This window comes from Lissotriton vulgaris, chromosome 1_1 (assembly GCF_964263255.1).
Source record: "Lissotriton vulgaris chromosome 1_1, aLisVul1.2, whole genome shotgun sequence".
Taxonomy (NCBI): Eukaryota; Metazoa; Chordata; class Amphibia; order Caudata; family Salamandridae; genus Lissotriton; species Lissotriton vulgaris.
This window is the reverse complement of record NC_141685.1, coordinates 1,562,004,284-1,562,017,225: the sequence shown is the minus strand read 5'-3', so window position 1 is coordinate 1,562,017,225 and position 12,942 is coordinate 1,562,004,284. Positions and strand designations below refer to the sequence as shown.

General features: G+C 44.8%; 1 protein-coding gene across 4 annotated transcripts in view; it reads left to right on the top strand.

The window, feature by feature from the left end:
• Positions 1-1,877: 1,877 nt before the first annotated feature.
• CPSF6 (cleavage and polyadenylation specific factor 6) overlaps positions 1,878-12,942 on the top strand; it is a 392,748-nt gene continuing 381,683 nt past the window's right edge. For 2 of the 4 annotated variants that reach the window (XM_086918044.1, XM_086918039.1), the window contains exon 1: positions 1,894-2,047. In XM_086918044.1, coding sequence (XP_086774170.1) covers positions 1,988-2,047 — 60 coding nt within the window. In that variant the 5' untranslated portion in view covers positions 1,894-1,987. Of the gene's footprint in view, positions 2,048-12,942 lie in introns of all 4 variants that reach the window. The other 2 variants (XM_086918040.1, XM_086918046.1) reach the window with 2 other exon arrangements.

Here is a 12,942-nt window from a genome sequence, read left to right as displayed (position 1 = left end):
GTATTATTTGGTGATTTAGAAATGACTAGATGAGGGAGTTGATGGAGCAAGGTAAAGAACAAGATTTTGTTCAAACTTGTGAAGTTAATCTTTCATAACAAAGTAATCAGATTAATAAGTTTGTGGTGAAATTATTAATCAACCTAGTTTAAGAATACATTCATCATTATACGTGGGATAAACTAATGTGCTTTTATGTTGCAAACTCAAAGAAAATAATAAATTAACCTTGTCTATTGTCTTTGTCAGTATTAAATTCGGTAGTTAAATTAACAGCATGTGCTTATGTTATGTCTTTTCGTGATAAAAGCTCATGGAGTTCCTGCCATTCGAAAAGGAAAAGTAAATATAATGCTGCCTATATGTGCTTTTGCTAGGTAACATAATTAACAGGATTAATTAGTAAAGGGGGAGGGTAACAGAATGGGACTCAGTTCTTTAATTAATTGATGTCTTGTGTTTGTTTAGTAATAGTTTCCAAAGTGAGGCCTAAAGATGGTTCAGAAAATATGGCTGATAGAGCTGCAGATGCGAAAGCTTGTCCAGAGTGAATTCTTTACACATGCGCAGCTGTGAAGATTTTTGCTGCATTGTCATCGTAAAATAAAAAGCAGTTCTTTGGTCGCGTTGAATGTGCTCATGGAAAGATGACCCAAGGACAGGAACTTGAAATGTCTACCAAGGTTAGGAAGTTAATGTTCGAAGCTTGAGGAAAAAAGTATCATTCTTGAGGAAGCGGAGAGAAACGTGGAAATGAAAGAAAATAGGGCTTATATGAAGCCTGGACTTGGTCAAGAGTCGGATGACCTAATAATTTTTATCGTGGACTGACACAGGACAGCCAATGAAAAGCTTGGATTCACTGAAAAGAATGTAAAATGTAGAAAATTTAGCTAGAGAGAAAGGTATAAAGTCTGACACTATGAGCAAGGAATAAACTCTTACTTTCCGATTCCTGAGTGACGTGACATGCTGATGGACCTTTGGCGCATGTAAGGACAGCAGACTTTAATTGATTTTTCCCTTTAGGTGAAGTGAGAAATAGACAGGGAAATAGACTTAGGGAATGGAAACAGTTATTCTGCTAATATTTCATGTTTCTGAGCTTGCTTTTAAATGTCAGTTTTAAATTAATTTCCTTTTTAAATGCTGCTTTTTTATTTACTTATAAAATAAAGATTCTAAACCGTTAAATGCTCTTTCTTTATGAAAAATAAAGTTAATAAAATTAGATTTGAAGAAGACAAGCTGGTCTTCTTTATTCATGGTCTAGTTTCCATCAGTTGATCTATAATCGCCATAAGTGATTTGATTTTTAGGTAATAAATGATTTAAAACCATGGTAATGAAAAATAAACAGCAGTTGTAAATATTAAAAATTTTGGCCTGAATTCTGACCTTCTGTCCTGAATTTTTGGCCTGAATTTTGACCCTTTGCCCTGAATTTTTACACTCACTGTCCTGAATTTGCACCCACACTGTCCTGAATTTGCACCCATGCCATTTGGTCACCCTATGTCTATCGTTGGTTGTAGTATCAATTCCCCGCGTGAGCAAACATGCCTTGTGGCAATGTTTGATAAAACATAAATACGGCAGAATATGTACGTGTGCGCCCTGGGTGTTATCAGACACTGCTCAGTGCTTTGGCATATATTTCCAACTCACTTAGTAATGTCCTTGTTTATTTTTTAGTTAATCAATCGTCCACTTTCTTTGGCAGAGACACTGATATGTTCTAGTCTTCGACGGTGGTATCCGTATTCCTCATTTTCTTAGGAGGGAACCGGTAGGAACGACACCTTTACAAGATGGCTGCCGCTGTTACGCGAAATAAGGAAAGCAATGTCGTGTGGCTTTGCCGCGCTCCGTTTTGTCTTTCCTTCAGCAGGAAGTGACGTAGCTTTACCTCCCCTCCTGCAACCGTGCCTGCTCCCCACAGCTCCGGTGGGCGCCTGCTCCAGAGGAGGGTGGCCAGCGACGCAAAATGGCCGACGGAGTGGACCATATAGATATTTATGCAGACGTGGGCGAGGAATTTGATCAGGTAAGTCGGTAGGAGTACTGGCCTGGTGGATGCGGCTCGGGCCTTGTTTTCCAGGTTCTCGTTTTCTTCGGGGTGGACTTCTTCAAAGCCCCCACGCCCCCCCCCTTCAGTGGCCGCTACGATTTCAAAACTGTTCTCTGTGATGCAATCCTCTTAAAACAAGAAGCCTCAGTAGTTGCTGCTGAGAACAGGTCTATGATTAAAGGCCTCCAGTCCACATCTTCCAGCCACCGATGCGCCGCGTCATAATAATTCTCGTGCTATTGTCGCCTTTCGTTATCTCTTAACACTGAATCATCTACTCGCCCCTTTCTATTTAATCGCCCCTACATAAGTTGATTTAGCTTCCCAACGGGCATGCTTTTTAGTCATAGGAATACTTTTTGAAAGCATCTAGTTTTCGTGACTGACTGAAAGCATTTAAGCAGGATGCCACTGAACAAGTCTAACATAGACCAGATGCCGCTGTCGACAGCTTGATTTAGTATAAAATGGTCCTCGTAGGTGCTGGCCAATACCGGTGTTGAAGAATACCAATAATCTCTCAATTGGATCCTACCTCCTGCTTTTACTTCCACTACACTGCACTACACTTCGTCTCACTACAATGCCGATGGTTCTTTTTCCACCCGATTTCTCCCTTTGTCGCTGTTTTCCTATGTTTTACTTCTATTGCCTTCTTCCTTGCCTGCCTTTTTCGCGTGATCCATGTCTGCTGATGAAAAATAAGTCCCAGATCCCATAAATGTCAGTACCTGCCGCTTGTAATCACCTGCACAAATTAACCACTGCGTTGCAGTATTTTCTTTTAAAAATACGTAAATCCAGGAGCTCAGTTGGGAACGATTTACCGAGACCTCATTTTGGAACGACCTGTTGTGGGCAGCTGGACATTCGGGTTACTTTTTTTTCGTGATAAAGTTAATGTGTATCTAATAAAAAACGTGTTATTTTAAATTGTATTCTCTTTTATTTCACCACGTAAACTCTGTTGCTTCCGAATATGTTAATCTTAGTTATTGTGGCATCTTTTCCATCTTAACCATTGGAGCCCCTTCTGCCTTCTCAGTGTCTCTTCTTTCGGTTACTACGTAGTTGTGTAGTGGTTTCAAGGCGGAATACACGCTTTACTGGACTACAGCATGACACTAAAGCATGTCCTCTTGATGCTTTCATCCTAATTGACTCTTTCTGCTAGTCTCACTTTGCTGTCCGTGGCACCTCTATTTACTCTGCCGCCCCATTCTAGCATTACTTGTGCATTCTTGTTATGCTGTCCAGACAATTTCTTGACACCTCCCCGCAGATCCGTCTTTCTTGCTTCCATTTCCCTGCTGTGCTCCTCTGCCTTCCTTGTCTACCCTCCTCTGAACCGGTCTTCCCACAACAGTGCTTTAGGAATGAGTTATGTATTTCTATGCAGTTTCTAATCGCGGATGCTCTTATTGATCAGAAGTATTGCATGAGTAATTTGAAGGTTTTGTGTAAATGTCAGTTACTTTATGGTTTTGCAGAAATGTAAGTCTCTTTCCAAGTCTCTCAACCTTTTTGAGACTGTCTAGACATCTAATTAACTTTGCCCACTCTGCTGAAATTTAAGAGTCGCTGGTATTTGCGTTACTTTTAGTATTTTTTTTTTTTTTTTTTTTTTTTTTTTTTTTACAGATTCACCTCAGATTGTAAAATAAAAAGGGCCTGTATCATTTTGTAGATATGCATGTGTGTTCCATGTGCCTACAAAATGATGCAGTTTGGGCTCGGCTGTTCCCACTGTAGCATAGTCCAGACTGATTTGCACATGGCTGGTTCCAAACAGGTGGCATGGTGTGCAAAATAATGATGGACTGGGATGCTTTAGAATAATTAGTGGCTTTGATTCAAACATTGCAGCTGTCACTTTTTTGTTTATTTTAGTCTGTCACTGTAATTGGGACCGGTGTGCCTAGACCACCCTAACTAGGGCGAGACTGGCCCTATTTTGATTGTGTTTAGTTCAGAGGACCTCGTCTGACAGTTCTGGCTAGACTGTTTCGATTGGAGCAGGGTCAAGACTGATTTTTATACAGCTGAGTCCAAACTGAGGTGGCATGGTGTGCAAAATAATCTTGGACCGGGATGCAGCCCAGAGTAATTACCAGTAGTTGAGATAAATACACACATTCCATCCATCATATTTTTTTTATACTTTAGTGTGTCACCCAGGATGAGGCGGGCAGATGTCATAGTGTCTTCTTTTGTTTACTCTTTAGCCATGCTGCATAGCAGCAGAGATGCTACACAGCATCACAAAACTATAGGCTTAGCCAATATGTTCAAAAGGCATTACCTATTAACTTTGACAGTGCTTGCTTATTTTTGTTTTATTTGTTTTTTTTAAACCAGGTCTGACTTGTGTACGGAGTGCATAGAAGGGTACTTACTGAGCAGGTTTATGTAACTGTTGTGAAGCATGCAATACAATGCAGCACGTTATCGGTATATCAAGCCAGAAAAATATGAATGATGTACAATAGACAATTGTGGGTTATGTGGTTTTTTTCCTAGACTTTTATTCAGTGACTTATTTGATTCCTTGTTGGTGCAAGTAAAATCCACACCGGAGGAGCTATGTTGAGTTCGATTAAAGCTGTTCTTTCAAACGCTAAACCTGAAGTAATTTGTGAATAAAAACATTGCAGCTGATAATATGATAAATTGCTTTCAATTGTTTTTATTCTTCTATTTTTATCTCTTTAAATGTAATGTAATGTTCTTTGTACCTCTTATGGCAATATGTTGCCGAAATAAAGTTGATGATGATAAAGCAAAAATATATTTAAATTGTCCCAGCCAAAATAATTTACTTGATTTGTGTGTTCAAATAATAATGCGAAACTGCAACTCTTTTGATTTAGTTACTCACAATTGCCAGTGACTGAGTTAATTTTATCAGTCCTGGAAATGCAAATTGGCTGAATCTGTATGCAAGTATTGCACTGGTGAAACATAATTCCGAAAGTTTTCATCACTTCAAACTCAACTATTCTTTATTAAATAAAACATCCTAACTAGGTCAATAGTAAACATCCATAAAACTATATAGACAAGAAAATGCATTTCAGTTACATACGTGCATTTAATTCCTCTTTGGTTTGAGTTTTGGGCCTGAGACAGAAGGGCTATACGTTTCGTAAAACATTCTGCCCACTGAGTGGTGAGAATAGAGCACCCCATAGGTGCATGCCTACAAAATGACTCCAGTGCTTTTACTCTTTATAGTTTCCCATCTAAGCTCGGTCTGTAACTAAAATGAGAATAACTTGTGCTAAAAGTTTATTTAAAAAAAAAAATGTATCTGATGTTAAAACTGAATCCATGTTGGAGAGGTTGTTTGAGGACGAACTTCCGATGTTTATCAGACTGCTCTCCGTCCCATCCGGTTTATGGCAGGTTTTAGTGCTCCCCTTTCCAAAGTAACAAGCATTTGCAATGCAATAGATCTCGCATTATAAAAGTTTGAGCAGTTGGCATTGCTAATAATAATTCAACACTAGCACCTGACTACTTTAACTGCATTCTGGACGACCCTGTGTCATGGGCAGAGAAGTAAAACGGTGAGGCTGCAAAAAAGTGTTTACGCCATGCGAAATTCTTTCTGCATTCTGCCAGCCTAACTGTTCCAATAGCTAAATGGGCTGTTGGTGTCCCTGGTTTGAACCAACAAATGAAGTAAAGTCATAGTGGAGATCCTAAAACTAGATCTGGCTGAACGCAGGCAGGGACTTAGATTTTCAGTTGTACTACTTAACGTTCCTGGGCACTGGTACAAGAGACTGCCAGTAATGTCAGATTTAAGTTGATACAGTTTTATTATCTACACATGGCTTACCGAACGCCGCAGAGGCTCCGTGGGGCGTTTACCAGGAGAAGCCAGCTGGCTTTGCAGATGCAGTGTAGACACCAACAGATTTATCCTTGTGGCATAGAGGGGGTCAGGAGCTTCAGACTTACTGGATTCTGGTACTACCCAAAACGGCTAAATAAAGGTGGCTGGTCTAGAACCGGTGATCTGACCTTTCCCCCTGGTTATTTTGCTGCTTTTTAAGAAGTTGTAAAATAAAGAAATAAAGGTTTGCTCAATTAGGATTGATGCTGGCCACATGCCATGTTGCTATTCACAAGCAACACTGCCTAAGAGGGATAAGTGGAGTGTGGACTTGTTGGGGTAGGCAGTTGCAGAGGAGTGTTGCTTCAGGAGAGCTCGCACTGACAAGCGCATGGAGAGGGACTTGGAGATGCGGAAGATATGGTGGACCGTTTGGGTGACAAAGTAGCAGTGAAGAGCTCGGCCCCAGGGTCCCCTGAGACCGCGGTTGCTGGGCAGCCCCTCTGACCCCCATATTATTTTTTATTTTTTTTTGCAGAGTTTTATACAGCGCAAACTAGACCCGAAACGAATCGGGTATCAGAGCGCTTTACATAGCACCAGTTACGTTACATGAGAACACACATTCATTTTAGGCACAGGGAGATTAAGTGATTTGTCCAGAATCACAGGAGGTTTGGCGTCGTTACAGAGACTCGAACCCCGATCCCCAGAACTCCTTATGTTGCCTTTTTGCTTTGTGAAAAGTGCGAAAAATGTGACACGCCTGACAGCCATCGCCATAACGATTAGACCTAGTGGTAGCCCCGAGGGCAACTACAACAGACCTGTTTTAGACCAAGCACAAACACCGCTTCTAGAGCCTTTAAATATATGGTCCTCTTATTGGCTTAAGCAGGTGGAAGAATTATGCAATTTTATAAACGTGAATATAGTGGCGAAAGAAACCCATTTCTACAAGTCCCACTAAAAAAACCTAAAAAAAATCACTCTTTTTGTAAGATATGTTGGCCTTACACTTGAGGTGAGGCAACATAAGCAGTTTATGTTAATTGCTATACAAAGATGTGAGAGAACGTGTCTTGTTGCTGTGCAGTAAAAAAAAAAATGCGGTGTCCACGGCCTGGGCATCTATGACGACTGGTGGCCCTGTTCACTGAGAACCCTCTCTGTGTGTGTAGAAATCCCTTGAAGCAGGGCCTGGTACAGCGTGGGCTATATGCCAAGCACTCACATCGCGTCAGTGTCAAATCCATGCAGATGCGTTTTACTAACGATGTCGCAGACCTAAAGGTTATTTTCGATCCAGTATTGGTTCGGGCTTCCTAGGGGGCTGAGCACGGTGGCGTGAAGAGTGTATCCGTCTCCACAAACTCCGGGGCAGCTACAAGCATCCCCTTTGACGCTTTTTAAGACTCAGCCATAATAAAGGTCATTTTTTGAAAAGAGTGATGCATTGTGGGAAGTGAGAGTGTCGGTTTCAGGGACTCTTTATCAGTAGGTGTGTGATGCAGGCTCAGATGGTGCATGCTCTACCCAGCTATTTAAGAAGCAGACACACAGAGGTCATTTTGGCCTCATTCATTAAACACAGCACCACCCACGGTGTTGGGGTGAAGACACTCATTCTGCTGTGCTCTGGGTGGTGACACACATTCTGCTGTGCTCTGGGTATTGACATATTTTGGGGTGCTCTGGACACTGCACGCCCACCTGTGGTGCTGGGTGGTGATACACATTCTACCCTGCTAGACACTGCACATGCCCACCCATGGTGTTGGGGTGGTGACACACTTTCTGTCGTGCTTTGGACGCCACACTCTGGAGAGGCGCCTGTGACGTGATGCCGCCGCGCATTGCTTCATGTTTCTAGTTCTTCGCTGGCGGTGTGTTGCTGTTAGTAGTTCGTTGGGCATCAGTTTCAGGTTCACTCATTGCACAAGTGTGGTGGGAAAGCCGGTGCTCTGGCAGGATCAGACAAGCAGCAGCTTTGTGGCACCCGTGAACCTGTTTGGTAAAGAGGAACGGACTGTAACATCACACCATAGTGAACACACCCACTGACCACTTCGGGACCTGTGTGATTGAAAGCACTGACCATTTACACAGTGCGCACCGCACACTGAACTTTCTTGGAATTCCAGCACCAGGCCTTTGTTTATCACATTTATTATTTTATCATGGAAACGTAAGTGTCCAGACGCGCCTATGTAATTGAATACAAGTATAAACAAGTACCGCCCACGAAAAAAAGTGTGGCACACAAAAACACTTCAGCCAGCCGCATGCCCACCACAATGCCCGCTTTCACTTCCAAGCAGTAGGATTAAGTTCGCTTGGTGCCGCGAACAGTAACACTGCAGCAAGACCTGCCTCTGCTGCTTCCCCGGCCCTACCCCATATAACTGTAGAACACGTCCCTTTAGCGAAAAGCGTTGTTTGTGAAGGGACTCGCTTGCAAGCAGCATCTGAGGCATGGGAGACGGGGCTGATGGTATTCATTAAGCAGGGGCCCGCAAAGAACAGAGCTACGTATAAAAAAACATGCCAGCGAGTGGTGCATGCGCGCACCACATGTGCTTTAAATTATCACGCCCATGCACGATAATTGAAAACATATGGGCTTTGGTGCGCGTAACAGACACCAATAGGCCATGGGCGGAGCAATGCTCCCGCCTTTGGCCTATTGCGTTCTCTGTTGAAACAAAATACGCACTCAAAGCCCAATTACAGACCCCAAAACAGAAAACATAAGCACGAGCGTCTGCGATGCCAGGGTCCATTTCTGAACCGCGGACAAAATGACTCTTGTCTGCGCGAGCACTGCTGCGCAGTGCAAATCAGGTCGCAAGACCTAAAAAAGCATAAAAGAATGCAACAAATGACGGCCGACCAACAAGAGCTCTCTTTAAGAAAGGTCTCACTTACTTTATTTTCACTTACTGAAATTCGGTGTTCTCACAGATACCACACACGGAGTGTGGTGACCCGCCTGTGGAATTTTGCAGCATTTGCTGCTTTAAACTAGGGGGATTACATAACTATGGGGTGAGTGAAAACAAGCACCGGAAGGACCTGGTTAGACTGGGTCCAGTCGAATAGACTAAAGGAAATTGAATTAACCTATCATGATGCCTCTAACATAGCCCCCATTTATCTAGCTTAAGAAAAGAATGGGTAAAGAATATACAGAAGGGTCATGCACAACTTTTTTTCATCACACACAAAGAAATACACTTAAATGTATGAATTTTAAGCTGTATTGAAAATTGGCAGTATAATGCACTATTCACAAATAGTTGCTCCAAAAGAGTTAATGAAAAGGAGCGAAAGAAGTGCTCATGCATGAAATTTAGAGGAGATAAAAAAGGTTAATATACCTATTACACCATTATTTCTTAGAAAATAGCCTGTCTATAACAATTCTAGTTGCACAAGAATGATCTTTGAGCAGAGACAGTAGTTTCAATCACAATTGTCCCTGTGTCGCAGTATCTTCTTGACACCCAGAAAGGATGCTCTGTGGTGCTGCTCCGCCAATGTGTAATTGGGGATCAGAAAGAGCCTTGTGTTGTTGTGCTGCAGTGCAGCCTGCCTGGAGTATAGCTTCCTTGTCTCTGAGGTTCACGAGTCTGACCTCTACCGGTTGGGGAAGGGCCCCGGGCGGTGGTTGGTACGCAGATACCTGGTGGGCATGCTCCATGATGTAGTGAGTCAACAGCTTGCGCCAACCATGCCTCAAAAAAGGCTACTGGATCTGGGCCCTCCGCCCCATCCGGCAAGCCAATGATTCGGAGATTGTTGCTGTGGGAGCTTCCCACCGGGTCCTCCTTCCTATTCTCCAACTCCTCGACCTTTGTAGTGAGGGACCAAACCTGACCCTCAAAATCAGGATTTCATCTAATGTACATTCAGTTTGCTTGACACAGCATGAGTTTCCTGCTGTCCTGGCAAAGCAGTCCCACCACCTGGTTCCGCAGATTCCGCCGGGTGTCTGCAATTGCCTCAAATATCTTGTCCAGGTTCGCGTCTGCTGGGGAGGCTCCTGTTTAGTGCAGGCTCTTGACGGCCCAGTGGGTGTGCTCTTCCTCTAAGTGGAGGGCTACTAAGTTTAGAGGACAGGAGGTTAGTTGAGGGACCCGCTTGACCCCCCCTAGACCATGCATTGGAGCCACACAAGCTGTCTCAGCAGTACCAGTGTCCGGCTGTCCCGCAGGTCACAAATGGGCAGGTTAAGCAGGAGATGGATGTACGGAGAGGCATTTTTTGCAGTCCGGTGTGAAGCAGCAGGCTGGGACCACTTCAGCGTGGGGGGGGCATAGCAGTCCTGGCGGCACGTTAAGCCCTGCGCGACAGCACAGCATGGAGGGAAGGGCATTGATGTATATGGGCCTGCTTGTGGTGAGGGGAACAGGCCTGCGATGCTCCTCCGGTCCAGAAGAGGCAACACCCCCCTGCTCCCAATGTTTGTGGGGGTGAGAATCAGCAGGAACTAAGTCTAGGGCGAAGAGTGCAGCCCCCAGCCGTTGCCCTCGCAGATCTAGGCCAGGGCCTTTATCTCCCCGGTTATGAGGCCAGATATAGCGGAAAGTGGCCAATGCTGCACCCGGCCACTATGCCACGCGGACCACCAGAACACCGAAAAGATGGGGCCCAGAGGCAATGGGGCTTTGGGATTACACGGTATCGGGACCAGACGCTTCTCACTTGAACGGAAGAGGCCACATACTGAAGAAAGAGCAGGCCACCAGGGGCAGGACTGGTGCTCCCTTGACCCCCAGAGGGTACTCAATGCTTTTTTTGTCCGGTGTAGCTTGGCTATAGGCAGAAGGGCCCCATGTCGGGATGGGGCGGCCAGAGCAGGGTCTATTGAGCTACAGTCCGCAATTTTCGGGCTGTTCTGCACATCTGGATGCCACCCGACTCGCTTAGGTGGTCCAGGCCGGAGGAAAGGGCGGGCAAAGGAATGGGCAAATTAAGCCCCTCCTGCCATGTACACTGGCCCAGCGGGTAGCGCTGGCCTCCACCTGTGCTCACAACATTCTGTGCTCCAAGCAATCGTTAATGAAGCGCCCACCAAAGGTGCCACAGGCAGTCCCAGTGCTGTCAGTGTCGGCCGGTAGGGTGAGGGGGCAGAGCAATGCGCCCCCTCCCACAGCAGCCCCAACAGGCTGGCCAGCCAGGCCTGGCCCCAGTGCCAGCTAGGACCGCTGCAAAGATCCAGGCTACCTTCCTAGGCCTCGCGTGTGGTCATCCACATGGTTCAACGTCTCGACGGGTCTAAGATACGTCCGCCATCTTGCTGAGGTCAGTCATTCCCCGGCCAGTAGGTAAATTACAAGTGCAAGTTCTGTATCTAGCAATTTAACATGCTTTTAGGGCTCAGAGCACATTCACTGGCCACTAAACAGAAGTATCCCAGTGTGTGAAGTCAGAAAATGCAGCAAAAAAGCCAAGCATAAAATGCAGATGACCATGTAATAAGGGGTATTTTTCTACATTCACATCGGAGTTTAAAAACAAGAGTCTTGTAATGGAGCTGGAAAATGATTCTCCTCACCCATAGTGCATTGAAGTGCAAATGGGTTTCCATCTGTGTGTGTATTGTTATTGCATTTATAAAGCGCTTACTACCCCATACAAGAGTCGTATTGCTTATTCGGCAAGTAGCACCTTCACAACTCTGCAAACACGCCCCCTGGCGCATTTGCAGAGGGTGAAGTAGTTCCCCTTGAATACTGGGGGTCCCTGGGGGCCAAAGAGCCCACCAGGAACCTCCAGTATGTGCCAGGGGGCTGCGTTGCAGAGACGTGTTTGTTACGTGGATCTCTGCTCTTACTGCTGCCAGTTCCAATTCGATCTTGTCTGTCGTATTTTTTGTGGACTTGGCCAGGTCATGTACTTCGGCTAGCTTTTTAAGGATACTGTCTAAAGTGCTTGCAATGTTCGCTTTCATTTTTATTGGTGATTCTGCGCCGTTTTCTAATCTGTTTTTCTTGAGTTTCTGTGTTTTTGTCTTCACTGCCTGCCATTTCTGCTCTTTGTTTTATTCTGCTTATTGGGCCTTGGCGCTTTGGTGTCTTTGGTACGTTCTTTAACAGAGTTTCTAGCCGTGCCTTCTTTAGCAGTTTCTTTGGTTAACTGTGTTTTTGGTACATATGGCTTAAATTGCGCAGTTGTCTACAGCGCCAGTTCTCCAACTGAGCTTATACGCGTTGCTGTAGCTGTGTGTTGCGTCTTCTGTCAGTGGTAGGTAGTGTTGCCTGTCCTGACTGCCTGGTAAGTTGTGTTCTCGCTGGTCCTTAATGCACTCTATGGCTCTTCGTCCTCTTCTGTGTCCCTTCTTCTGCCTTTGGTTAGGATGTTTTGGTTCCTGTTGGTGTCGATTCGGCCACTCTGATTTTCGTCTACAGTGCTTTGTCAAGCCCGGTGGGCCTGCCTCTTTTTCTAGTTCGTTGTGCTCCTCAGGGGCACTCACTTTGTCAGTTGGGCCGTCTTAGATTTTTGGTTTATGTGCTCGTCTTTCTCACTCGGTGGCCCCTGCCCAAGGCACTTACGGTTTGTTTTCCGGTTGGAGACTGGGTTTGTGTTAGGGAGTAGGAAGTAGTGGCGCTCTGAGCAGTATGATACTGTAGCTGAGAATGGTGTGCAGTAAGCACGCGGTGCAAAACAGGACAGGGGAACACAAACCCTTCAAAAAAGAGGCCCCTGAATATGATCTAGGCAGGTCTAGACCAAATGTACTGAAAGTGGTTCCTGTGCACACGCACGCTTGTTTGATGGTCCGATTATACGGACTATTTTATCTACTTGTGCAGAGTAGGGTTGTAAAAGAAGTGTACAACTCAAATTTCTTGTAAAAAGGTGTTTATAAGTCAAACCATGGACAGTACAGTGAGGAGGTAGCCAGCCGACACGTGTTTCGTCACAACGTTTAGGAGATGTGACTCATCAGGGCTGTAGGGCTACAATGAGGAAGTAATTAAACAACAGGGGGTGGTGATGGAGTTTCTGAATTAAGCAGAATACT